Source organism: Macadamia integrifolia, chromosome 12 (genome assembly GCF_013358625.1).
Source record: "Macadamia integrifolia cultivar HAES 741 chromosome 12, SCU_Mint_v3, whole genome shotgun sequence".
NCBI classification, from domain to species: domain Eukaryota; kingdom Viridiplantae; phylum Streptophyta; class Magnoliopsida; order Proteales; family Proteaceae; genus Macadamia; species Macadamia integrifolia.
The window spans coordinates 19,197,667-19,211,196 of record NC_056568.1 but is presented as its reverse complement, the minus strand read 5'-3'; the positions used below and the strand labels follow the sequence as shown (position 1 = coordinate 19,211,196).

The window sequence follows — 13,530 nt, the reverse complement described above, 5'->3', positions numbered from 1 at the left end:
GATGACTGGTCTTTCACACCCTCCTTAGATATGGGTCTCACCACCTTCCGATGGTCAAGAGACTGCAAAGAAAAGTTAACCATGCTGTGAGCTATCACAGTTCAGTGAGTAAATTTCACTTATTCAACCTGAACACACACAACATGGTAGCATTCACAATATACAACCATGAGCATACAAGAAATATCCACACCTCATTAAGTTCACATTCGGAATCACTTCACACTTCCACATTTCCACTTCATACCATTTCATGACCTTCATCATGTAGAGTCTCACTCCTTCCCCCATTCAGTGGGAAACAGTGCCAATCTACTTGATGAGAAATAGGAATATCAAATCCCTGTGTTCTTTTCCACCAAAAAAAAAGCCTCCCCCTTTTCATTCTCCTCTCATTCCCTTGGTGTATGTTTATGAGATAGCAAGAGCTGTTAATGGTGCTGTGTGATTTGCTGAAGTAGAAATCCTTTGATTAAGGAGAAAAAGCTTGGAAATCAGAAGCACTTGGCTGAAAAGGAGGATTGTTACAGACTGATGAAGATACACCAAAGGGGAAGTTCTGTGTTTCGAGAAAGGATAATGATGGTTTCTGATCTTGCTGGAAGTAGAAGACTGTTTTCGGTAAGAGGCAAAGATACTTGAGATGAAGTTCTAAAGGAAGAAGAGACAAGGGTCTCCAAGGAAGTACATAGGTAAGAGAAACTACCAATATGAGAGTAGTCAAAACAGGTCCTCAACCTTTCACCATCTCCTAACAATCTTGGTGAAAATATGAAATACTGGGTTTGCGAGATGGCAAGAGATCCATAGATCTTCCCTTGTGAAACGTACTGTGAATAGCGGACTGCCGTGTTTCGAGTGCAAGCAAGCAAGACACTCCTATACAAATCCGGTAATTTCGTCCATTAAACTCTCGGGAAGTGTGGTTCCTATGCATGTGCGTGTGTGAGAGCTAATGGGAGTGCACGGGGAAGGCTCTCTTTAATATCATTTTCTTTTTTCTTTTTACCTATCTAACAAAACTCATTAATGAAAATCGTTTTTTTATCAAAACATAAAAATGGTTTGGCAATTACTTGATAAAAATGGTTTTTTGTGAGAAGAAATGGGTGAAGAGATTCCCTTCACACATCTTTTTTTTTTTTCCTTTTGATATAAACAGAAAAAGATTAAGATTAAGATTAAGGTTGTACAAAGGGGGCAGCGGTAATACTACCGTTTGCCAAAATTGTGTGATAAAAAAGGGCAGTGGTGTACCTATCGTTTGCCAAGGTTGCTTCTACTGGAAGCAAAGAACGATACTTGTTCAGTGTTGGGAGCTAGCCTACATTAGCTAGAGTTTTATACACTTTCAAAAGAACTGGCACCACACTTGAGGGCCACAAAGATTCCCTAAATAAAAAATGAGCTTCTGAAGTATCTCTGAGTTAGTCCATATATCTGTGAGAGTTACATACTTGACACCCTATGGTAGATTCTGCTCCAAACAAAAGGGCCCTGGCGCTTCCTTCAGAAGGGTTTCCTATCATTAAATAATCTGTTATTAGTAACTGCTTATCATGACCATTCAGTAAGCCTACTGCCCACCCTATGAGGCTGTGTTGCAGTTTGTGGATAACCACGCAAATTAAAATGTTATTAGTTTACCCATCTTCCTTATAACTCTTTTTCTCCACTTTAGACTGAAGAAGAGGGGGCAAAGGGCTTCGATTTCTAATTACAAAAAAAAAAAAAAAAAAAAATGACTACTTAACCCTTCCATATTAGGACTTTAAGCACGTGCTCATTAAAATCAGCGCAAAAATAATTGAAAATCAATTTTGGCCAAAACATATAAATGACTCTTGATCTCTTTTTGACTTTTGTGTTTTATCAATTTTTTTAAAATAGAAATAAGCTCCATAAATGATATCAAATGCAGTCAAAACTCTTTTTGTCAACAAAAATAAAAAAGGAAAATGATACCAAAGAGGGGCCGAAGCATATATAGAAATGTCATTTTCCATTTCATGGAGGGTGGTCTAGTCAATTGTCCATTTCATGAGGGTGGGCTAGTCAATTTTCCTCACCTGTATCTAGGTGCATGAGCTAGCTACACTCCCTCATAGAAACCTTTTCCCTAAGGTTGTGTTTGGTAGTCAAGAGAAGAAAAGAAAAAAAATACTAAAATTGTACTTTTTTCTTGGTTTAAGAAATTCACATTGTGCTTGGCATATTTTGGACTAAGAGAATATTCTTTTTTGAATTTCAATATTCACCTTATGAATGGTGAGGTGTTCTTTTACTGTCAAAAAAAAAAAAAAAAAAAAAAAAAAAATTCTTTCAAAAACACAAGAAAATACAAAAACTCTTCTTTTCTTTTCTTCTAAGGGTAGCTAAACATACATACTTTTTTTTTTCTTATAATTTTTTTTTTCTTCTCTTTTCTAGATTCATTTTTCTTTTCATTTATTTTCTTTTCTTCTCTTGGCTCCCAAACAGAGCCTTGCCCAAACACAGCCTAAGGCTCTGTTTGGAAACAAGAAAAGAAAAGAAAAGAGAAGAAAAAATTCGAAAAAAATTTGAATTTAAAGAAAGAGACAAAAAAAAAATCATTGGGTAATTATAGTTTTTATCTTAGTATGTCTTTTATACTTTCTTTTTCTTTTCTTGATTACCAAACATAGCCTTTACTCTTTTCTGTCTATAATTTCTTTATTGTTTTTCTTATTGGTTTTTTGTGTTTCTATGCAATTGTTGTACTTCAATGAGAACAAAATCAGTCTAATCGACCTAAGCTGGAAAAGCAGGCTAAGAAAAAGTTGAGAGAAGTGGCGGAGTTGTATGTTGAAGAGTAGGAATTAAGGGCAAAAATGTCAAAACATATAGGCATAGTATCGACTGAGAAAGAGTTGAGAGAAGCGGCGGACATGTAGGCATGTATCGACTGATAGTTTTTTAAAAAAATAAAACAACAATTTTCGCGCCAGGTAGGGGTCGAACCTACGACTTTCTGCTTAGGAAACAGACGCTCTATCCACTGAGCTACAGGCGCGATTAATATCAAGATTTTCAAAATAATAATGTAATATTATAAATACTACTTCTTGGTGACGTTTCAAAATCATGTAAAATCGATCAAAAGAGCGGCAAAACTTCGAACAGCGGAAGAGGAGTAGAAGAAAAGATCCGGATGGGCGAGAAAACATAAGCAGAGCAAATTGCATCAGTAATGGCGGAGGACTCTCTCTCAGTTTTCTGCAAATCTTTGTCCTCCTTCTGCAAACACATTCAAATTAACTGCGATGCTCTTAAGGAATCCACCGAAAGGCGATCCATCCCTTTAGGTAATCAATTAAATGCAATTGCATTTCTTAAGAAAGTGTTTTTTCTGTCCCCATGGCTTCCGATACTGAAAGACGTTATCATGATTTCAGATTCGGCATCTTCGACCTTCATACAATCCCTCAACCGCCGAGTTTCGACTGCGAGCAGTGATCTCAACATGCTTGATTCAATGGCATTTGGCACTGTATCGTTCGAAGAGCTCTTAGGTCACTGCAATGAAGTTTACAAGAAGAATCAGAACGATCTCATTCAACTTGAAGATCGTCTTAAGAGCTTTGGATATGTCCCTGGTACTCTACCCATATGTTTAGTTTTTCTCTTTTTCTGTTTAATCTCTGAATCCCATCACCCAAAACCCTAATTATATCTCCCTTAGTTGTCGAGGTTGATGATGAAGATGAAGATTCAGGGACACCTTTTGGTTTAGACTCTAAATTACAGAAGCTGCAGGATGGATTGGAACTACCCTCTGTCTCTCGTGGAGAATTTTCTTCTGCGGGTTCTATTATGAAGAGGCTTGAAGATGACCCTCTGTATCCTTTTCGCTCTAATCTTTGTTTTCCCCCCTGTGTACTTGACATGCTTCATACACAAGAGGGATAAAGGTCTCCCCCCTCATTTGCTTTAGAATTTGTTTCCTCAATTACAAAAGAGATCTCGAGACATGTTTAGTTTAATTTCACCATGAACTGATCTCACATCATCATTTTATAAAACAAAGTGACCTTATGTCTTTCTTGACATTTGTAAGATTTGAGGAATCTTTAAGTTTACAGAAGCTTGGCCTTTCGGATGTCTGTCTGGCCACTCTAGCATCTGAAGGTTGGTAAACTCTCTCTCTCAACTGCTTCTTAGTAGCTCTTTTGGTGGCTTACAATTCATTGATGCAATGATGTTATGGTTGCAATATAGAAAAAAACAAATTGAGCTATGGATGAGATACAATTGCACAACCTTGTTTTGCTCAATATATAAATGTTTCACTACTCATGCTTGCCTCATTTTCCTTTCCCTGTCATTACAGCTAATGATAAGAATGAAATCCAAAAGATGTCTATGCAAAATCCAATGAAGTAAGTTTCAGAAGGTTTTTCCTGGTTAATGATTTTGATTTTTCCCTATCATTTGATTTCACTTGAATGTTCATCCATTTTTTGCAGTAACCTTTCTGGTGCGCCACATGAAACAAAAGGGTCGTGTCAGTATGCCAAAGACATATTAGGTAGGCATGCAGTTATTGTGACAGTCTCTTAATTCAGCAGTTACAGATCCCGTGCTGGTCATATATGTTACTGTCTGTTATGAAATGTAGGGCATGAGGAAGATGACACTAAATCACTCGGAGGTGCTACTTATACTCAAATAAAGATATCAAAGGATGACTATGAGAATCTTCCTTCCTATATTAAAAGTCTAGCATCATGGGAGGTATGAATAATCTGTTGTCCTTTGTTTGTTCTGTTTTTTGTTAGCTTGCAAAGAAAAGACACTCCATGGAAATGAAACCACATTACATGGAAATTAGGGAATGTATCTAAATCAGATTCTCACAAATTATAGATCGCAAAATGTTGATTCTCGACTTTTGCATCTCTGGAATATTTATTGCAAGCTTGAAACTCTTAAATCACTAACTCAAAGATCAGAAATTCTTACTTCCAGATTCTTTAGCATCAAAGTTCCAAAATCTGTTTAGTTGCATGGTTTTAGATTAAAAAAACAGTATTTTTAGGTAGGTATTTTTTTTGTCAAAATGGAGAAAGAAGATATATTTGGTTCCAAAATTTCCCCCTCCCCCAAAATCTTATTTTCTGTTTTATTTGATTCAAATTTTTGTGACATATTTATTCTCTTTTATCAAAATAATAATGAATTCCATTCAGATTTTGGATGTAAATTAAAACTTTTGGAAAATTTAAAATTTGGTTTGCGGAATGAAATTCCAAACTTCCACTTCTTCTAGAACTTTGGTTTGATGGCTAAAATTGTATTTTCTTACTGGTATGTTACTGTTGGGATGCTATGGTTGGTCTCTGCTTGAACAGATTCTAGTTGTACGGAGGAAGAAATCTTTAGTTTGAAGTGATACAGATGCAATTGCATTGGATTTCCTTGATTCAATAGTGAAATGTGTATTTGCTTTGAGCCTTATGTTTCAAATGCTGAAATTGCAACTTGACTGTTATATTTCATGCCTCATTTACTTTAAGAAAATTTACTTTGAAATTTTGTGTTGCCTTCTTGGGGCTCTATTTCTTCACTTGTTTTAAGCTCTTAAACAATCGAACATCAATTTTCGTAGGATCTACAAGCCGCAGTTGAGAAAATCAACTCAACCTTGAGCAAACAGGAGAATTCCGAGGAGCGCAACTTATTATACCAAGACAAGCTTACATCCTGGTTGGGTAGGTTTCTCATACATTTATTCTTCTCTTCATCACATAGTTTTTAAGGCGGTAAGGAGACGGAGGCGTTTGAGGGTTTTTCAGAGCGCCTTAGCGATAAGGCGGGCATAAAGCGTCGCCTTATCGACTAAAGCGTTCCTGTGTAATTTTTTTATAAAACCAATCTATTTGGCTCAAATCCTAGTTGAATCCTATTACTCATATGTTAAATAAATATTAAAGGTTCATATTCATACCAATGAAAACAAATCAATAAAGTGAATAAACTAAGTTCATCTTCATCAATCATCAATCATCAATCATCAATCATCAATCATCAATCATCAATCATCAATCATTAATCATCATAACATATTAACATATAATATAAATACATAATTATGAAACAAAATTATAAATATAAAGAAAAGAAGACATAAAAAATACAAGTATTTATTGTACTTACCTCTATGATGCCAAAATGAGTGCCTAAGTCCTAAGGTCATCCACTATATTTCTACTTCCGTCAAAGAAGAATGAAGCTCACCGCTACCGGAGAAAAATGGTGGCCTGGATCAATGGTTCTTCCTTGTTCCTTGATTCATTCTCAAAGCCCTTTCTTAAAACCCTTGACAAAATCCAAACCCTGTTTGTGAATCGTGTTTTTGTTTTGTTTGTTTTAGTTATTTTTGATGGAGTAAAGTTGATCCCATACATCTCAAGTGTTAACAAAACCATACACCTACCAATAAAAAATATACATTTAGAATCTTCATCAAGTAATTTTAAAATTTGTTAAAAAAAAAAAAAGAACCAATAAGGCGCCACTTCACATAAGGCGGAGCACTGCCTTACCATCTCTAGACCGCATCAGCGCCTTAAAAACTATGCTTCATCACTATCGTTGTTGTTCACCATGTTGCCCCCTAGAGTTGTATTTCTAGGAAATAGTTGAAAACCTAACTCAAATTTTATCAAGGCAAGGAGAGAAAATTGTGACAGTTCCATGCATAGAAAGAAACTGAACCAAAATGTTACTAACATGTGTATCTCACATACCAAGTGATCTAATCAGTGGTTGAAGTATCAGCACTTTGACATGACACAACATTTCTTTGTGGCATTCCATGCATAACCATGTGCAACAGGCTCTTGAAATGGATCCTAAGTATATTAGTTACGTTAGTAAGGGCACCTATGAACAGGATTAGCGGTCAGATTGAACTAAGATTCTGTCATGGGTGTGAAGGAACTTGAACTTGAACTTGGGCAGGCCAAATTGTAATTCCTGAGGCACCCCAAGAGCCTGTGTGTCCAATTTGTCGTCAATCCAACCCAACCTAAGCCCCACAAGGGGAACTGTACTTATGAGTCCATGATACTCTAAAGAATGCTAAGACCTAAAAGACAGGATTTTCTAAAATGATTTAACCATAAAATTACATGTAGCCATAGATTTGAAGCTTTTGCTTGCAGTGGATCAATTCACTATAGGTCCAAACTCCAACATCGTATTTGTAGCTTGCCATGAGGGTCAATGTGGATCAGATTTCATTTGATTGGGATTCCAGTCTAGATAAACAGTTCCACGCTTAAATGTATATGATCCCGATTTAAATCTGTGGTACTGTGAGACCTTGATCAGCAGCGGTAAATGTAACCTGTCACAGCCTATTTGACCAGAATAATTGCCGAGTCCGAGTCCGAGTCCATTGTAGTTTATTGATTTTGACATTGGAGTGCTGCTACTGCTGCTAATGTAATGTTGTTGCAGGGCCCAAAGGGAGATCATACCTGTTGCTGCTCTTACGGATGAACTGCTTAGTTGTTGAACCTATAGGTGATTCAATTTTGTATCGTGTATTGTAGATGATATATATATGTAAGACTTGTAGCTGGAACAGGAGGAAAAGTTTGTACTGAGATGGCAGAGGATGCCATTCCTGCAGTTAATTCAAGTACATTTACTCCACCCTTAAAAGGTAGTTATGTTTATTCTCTTACCATATGCCATTATTTGAAATGATTGAATCTGGTAATGACAATGGTTTTGGTTCAACAATACCTTATGTCCTGTTACAGAAACTGGTAGCGCCTCTCTCTCTCTCTCTCTCTAAAAAAAAACCCAAAACTGTAAAATGATCTTAATTGCCACGAACCTAGGCATCTTGGGTGACAGCAGAGTATCCTAACCAAGTATCCTAACCATCTTGAGTTTAGACTACAACAGATGGTTGTTTCTTATTCCATTTTTTGGTTAATTATTCATAAGACTGCATTTTTTCCTAGTTACATGGACAATTTCAACATGTGGTTGGCTAAGACAGGGCAATAAATAAAGCACTTAAAATAAAGGAAATGTTTATTTGGCTGGCTGCTCCAAACGGAATCACTTGTTTGTGTCACAAGGAAGATTGATGTGGTAATTCTTACTTGTTGGATATTGGGGGAATGACCTTTATTGATCAGATATCAAACTAGACAAATCAAACATATTTCTCTTATGTATTGGCATTTTTTTGTCTTGCCTTTTTAGAGTTTTATTTTATTGTTTATTCACTTTTATTTGGATTGAAACTTAACATGTGAGTAGTTATGAGTCTTATCTGAACTACCCTGTGGCAAATTTTACCAAACAAAACCATAGGAGTATTATATAAGAAGATTTCATTTTGGTTTTCAGCTTTGAACTCCGCATTCACCACCCGGGGCAAACTTTTATTGAAAATAGTGAAGAGCACTAAACACCCTCATGTGAGTGGCCCAAGGTGTGCCTAGTGGGAGTCGAACTTAAGACGTCCGAGTTTATAGTTCCTACCAAGTTCGTTGCTTACCAACTGTGCTATCCCCTTGGGTTAAGTTTTTGCATGTTCATACTACCTCAAAACATTCCCATAGAAAAGATCACTCAAATGTCATCAGACCACAATGCACAGGTGATAAATAGTTTCAACACTACCTTTTCACTAGACTATTACATAACTAGGTTCATTGAACAGCCATCCTCGTACACTATTTCTCGAAGTGGACATTGAATCACAGAGTTTGGCTCACCAAAAAAGATTCACCACTGACTAGGGCGAAGCATGTTTAACTACATTACAACTATTCGCAGTCAAAGGACAATAAGAGCCAAAACAAGTTGAGTCTCCAGTGTCGTTTACCCTTAAAATCTAATGACCATCAGATATGTATATAAAAGTTGTAAATGTAATATGATGTAAATTATAAGCATACATGATCTTATAATATAAATTATAGATAGATATTGTGAACAATAAATAGAGGAGGAAGCATGATGAATGCTTATATAGGGGGACTATAGTATATTTATGTTTTTAAGATCGAACTAGGGCATAAAGTTGCCCAATTTGCCTATATACCTTCACTAGGGTTCAAATCCACTTGTAGGTCTGCATGGGTATTTGGACATGCAAAGGGGATGGGGAACCATTGTAGGCAATATATATGCATTTATTTTGAAATTCATTTTTTAGAAATATTTTCGGCAACATAATGACATATCAGAGGGTAATATTGGAAAAATTTGTCATTACAACGGCATAAAAGTAAATTTTTGCGGAAAAAAAATTAAAGACGCAGTAATAAAGCTCTTTTGGAAAATATGTATATATATTGGAAAATAATATTTTTGATAAATCCAGTATTATAAATTTATAATGGCGTGAAATCCAATTTACTTTAGAAATATCACATCATAGAGGCATGGAGAGAATTTGCATAAATAGCATGAAAAGGCGAGGTCTGATAATGGAGCCCTAGATTAGGGTAGGATAACCTAGTCCTAGTAAAATCTACTTACGATTATCGAAGTAGAGTAATTTAAACAAGGGAAATTTACCATGCCGCCCCCTGGAGAATGCCACAATTATAAGACCACCTCCTCTGTTTCACCAAATTATACTCAGACCCCCTACTTTTAGCCACTGTTAAGGAATATACCTTATATGCTGATGTCAGCTACCATATTTTTTTTAAGATACCAAAACACCTTTGCTAAATGTGAAGTACCTAAAATACCCATGTAATTAGTACCCATCTCCAAATCTTTAGCTTCACATTCAAAGCACCGGCGATCACTCTCTGTGAAGAGCAGCAGTAGTGGATAGTCCCAGAGTTGGAGAGGGTTGGAGCCCAACCTCCTTTTCTTGGGGATCGGAATCGATCGATACCTTTTATGTTCGATTCTTTGTTGCGTTAATTCGTGCGGATAGGATTTTGGTATTCATCTTTGTTTCTATAGATTGAATCGATTTCTTCAATTGTTCACAGGGCGGATAACAAGGTGAGTCCTCTGATGCCCTAATCTTCGCCGATCTCTATACCAAGTTCTCCTCCAAGTCCGGCCCCGGAAGCATCCAGAATAAGTTGGTCATCCTTTACCTTCTTAAAGACATCTCCGAAGAACGATGCGAAGAAATCCAATTCTAGGGTTCCCTCCTCTACTTTTCTCTCTTCCACCGTCTCCAGCGGTCTCCCTGTGTTGTTAGAAGACGATGGCGGCTCTGGGAACCAAAAGCCCCCGATATGGGTTCGAGTGGTGGCATTTTGCTGGTATTCAAGGATCCTGACAATTTAGTGAACATAATCATCTCAATCTTGTAACCTGGATATTCAATTCCATGCATTCTGTCATCCTTCTTAAGGAACAAGAAAACAACCTCAAAGGGCTTTTCCATTTTTCATTTCTCTTTTTTTTTTTTTTTTTGGGGGGGGGGGTGGGTACATGATAAGTCTAGAATAAGCAAAGTACATTTTCATCCGAAAATGATGGCTTCCATGGTCTTTCCAGTTTATATCTTAGGTATCTTGAAGTGATTTCTTCTTCTTCTTTGTCATTCCCATTTTCTTTTTCTTGAGGCTGACCCCTGCTCCACTGTCAAGATATCGATGCTATTAATGCTTGGAAAGAAATTGAAACCATATGCTTTTTCCAAATGCCATGCCTTAGTAGACAACAAAGACTTGCAATCCTCTTTAAAGTTTTCCCATCCACAACTTATATAGATAAGAGTTTGAGGTAATTCCTCGCTTTTCTCCCAGATTGCTTATTTTTTGAATGAAGAGAGCGAGGTCTCTGAGGGTGCTCTGGTTAGAGATGTCTTGTATGCTTGACAAGGTATTAATGGCAAGTATGTGAAGTTTGGTAGGAGTATTGACGCCTATGTGCTTCCGGATTCGATTAAAGTGCTGAGAGCCACCAGAATTATGGTTTGGAAGCTCTGTGAGTTGGGTGGGTTGTTTAGAAACGTTAAAAGTTATATCTCAGAGAGCATGGATAGTTTCCCTACTGATGTTGGAACAGTCAGGCAAGCCTTTTGCGCGGCATTGCAAGACAAGCTTGCTGTGTATTACAAATTGTTGGCTGTCCTAGAAGCTCATTCGATGAATCCCATCCCCTTAGTTTCAGAGACGCCAATCTCAGGAAATTCTCTCTCCTTGAGGAGGTTATCAGTTTGGTTTGTAGAATGGTGAAGATGAGGCTGATGGCTATCCTCTTTGATAGATGTAGGGTTTTGAGAGGCGGTGCAATCTGAAGAAGGTATAACGGTCATTTTAAGTCTTCACTTAACAGTGACTAACGGTAAAGGGCCTGAGTCTAATTTGGTGAAACAGAGGGGGTGTTCTTATAATAATAGCATTCTCCAAGGAGTGGCGTGATAAATTTCTCTTTAAACAAATAAGGATAGAATAAACCTATTTGGGTCAAAATAGGGCTTAGTGGCTAATCATACATCATTTGGGCGCTCCTTTGATATTCTAGTAAGATTCGGCTCTTCATAGATTTTTCCTTTTATTAGGATGATTTCTACAGAACCTTCTCACTCTTTTCTCTTCTAGGAATTTTCATGGAATTTCTTAGATTTTTCTGATATATTTTTATCTATTCTGACTAGGCTATATATAGCCAAACTAAGGGATTTTATCGATGAGAAAACTCCTTGTTGCCAACTAAATATAGGGGCGGTGGCACTTTTTGCTAGCAAAAAGGTGTTTGTAGCAAAGGTGTCTACAACCTTTTTACTAGATTCTTACTAGCAAAAAGCCATTTTTTTCTGGCGAGAGTGTTTACATAAGAGAGAGCTACCCTGTTGGCACAAGTACACAGCAACGCGTGAGCAATAGGAGGGTGTGCAAGAGCAAATTCAGCGTAGGGTCAGCATGGTCTTTCCACCTGTTGTGTCTAGGTGTGTACCAGCACCAATGGGTATATACATGTATATATTTTTAATATACATACATATACATAGGTACATATTTTATTTTTTTTATTTTTTTATTTTTTATTTTTTTTTTTCTGAATAAATAAGTTTATTACCAAAGTAGAAAAGAAAATACAAAGTAAATGAGGGGGGAGGCTTAAGCCAACAAGGAGAAACCAACCCCAGGGGGAACAAAACATTATAGTATCAAAAAACTAAAACCGCCAATAGCCAAAAAGAGAAAAGGGGAAAACAACAACCAGGGGAGGGGGAAACAGTAACCGGGGGCAAAGGGCAGGCAGTGGGATGAGATGGGACTTCAAGTATGGGGGATGGTGTCAATCGGAAGGTTCCAAGAGTCAATGATATGTCTGCTCCGAAGGGAGTTTGGGATGGGACGGGAAGGGATGGGATGGGATGGGATGGGACGGGACGGGACGGGACGGGTATGAAGGGATTGGATTTTGGAGGAAACATTAAAGAAGGCTGTCCAAATCCTGTCCGTAGAGCGGGAGTTGGATGACCATCTACGGATGTTGCGCTCCATCCAAAAGTGGTCCTTTATTTGTACACAGAGCATATATATATATATATATATATATATAACTGCTAGCATTACATGCTCATAGCTCATGTGTATGCTATTCTTACATGTCTTTTTTAAGCACAAATTCATCTAATATAGCTTATATCGTCTGATTTATATTATTATTGATATTGATACCATCTTGTTAATGTGACTTAAATCCTTCCCTTATAGACTCCTCTACGCTCATTATTAGTCCACGTCTTTTAAAGGGTATAGCAAGCATGCATTTTCAACCCTGTTTGCCATTATTCAAGACTTTGTTGAGTAAATTATTTGATAGTTCATACATTGTAGATATGACAACATTTTTTTTTTTTTTTTTTTTGGTGTGAATAGAAAATAGGGAGGAGGTTGGGTATGCCATCGACTTTCCTAGAGCTAGCGGCTCAATTAATAGGAGGGCTAGGATGGGAGGGGCATGGGAGACTTTTCTAAGGGGAGAAAAAGAGAGATAGACACAGATTTGAGTATACAACTGGCATACCTAGTGTTTTCCTTAGAAAATATATTAAAAGGAAGAACTAAGAAGAGTTATACAAGGACAAGGGGAAGGAAGACCTCCACCAAAACAACATATATAAGAAGAAAACAAGGAAGTTGAGGGAGATGGCCCCAAAATTAAAGAGCAAATAGAGGAAGGAGTTGAATTTTAAGACCCAATAAAAAACACAATGTGATGAGTCATAGTCATGTTAATGTCTACTACTTGGAGATGATTGATTGACTCTTGTCTTAATCTTAAAATTAATAGCATTTCAAATTTGACTGAGAGAATGGGAAGAAGAGGTCCACCACTGCACATTCTATAATGAAATCCTAGGTAGACATGCTCTTGAATTCCTAAGGACCGGCTTTTATTCACATTCGAAAGGAGTCAAAGGACAATGAGAAAGGCAATATTTTAAAAGCACCATTTTTCCAAACGCTGAAGGCAAAAGATCACCTAAAGAAGAAATGACCAATATCTTCAGTGGCATTCTAGCGGAGACAACAATTTGGAATGCTA

At 37.0% G+C, this 13,530-nt stretch overlaps 1 protein-coding gene and 1 non-coding gene across 2 annotated transcripts; one reads left to right on the top strand and one right to left on the bottom strand.

Annotated features, from left to right (window-relative positions):
• Positions 1-2,961: 2,961 nt before the first annotated feature.
• TRNAR-CCU lies at positions 2,962-3,034 on the bottom strand. Its single transcript has one exon. It is a non-coding gene; the product is annotated as a tRNA-Arg (tRNA).
• Positions 3,035-3,125: 91 nt separating this feature from the next.
• On the top strand, positions 3,126-7,773 carry LOC122057646. The gene is made up of 9 exons (XM_042619828.1): positions 3,126-3,326; positions 3,417-3,617; positions 3,704-3,860; positions 4,079-4,149; positions 4,352-4,400; positions 4,488-4,549; positions 4,640-4,755; positions 5,630-5,732; positions 7,486-7,773. Exons 1-9 carry the CDS (start codon positions 3,212-3,214, stop codon positions 7,578-7,580), a joined length of 969 nt encoding a protein of 322 aa, XP_042475762.1. The 5' UTR covers positions 3,126-3,211; the 3' UTR covers positions 7,581-7,773.
• Positions 7,774-13,530: the final 5,757 nt, after the last annotated feature.

Excerpts from the sequence above, each read along its gene's own strand:
- LOC122057646 (XM_042619828.1), top strand. The coding sequence starts at position 3,212 with ATGGCGGAGGACTCTCTCTCAGTTTTCTGCAAATCTTTGTCCTCCTTC. Across the intron at positions 3,861-4,078 it reads AGGCTTGAAGATGACCCTCT|ATTTGAGGAATCTTTAAGTT; the intron begins GTATCCTTTTCG and ends GACATTTGTAAG. Across the intron at positions 4,150-4,351 it reads GGCCACTCTAGCATCTGAAG|CTAATGATAAGAATGAAATC; the intron begins GTTGGTAAACTC and ends CTGTCATTACAG.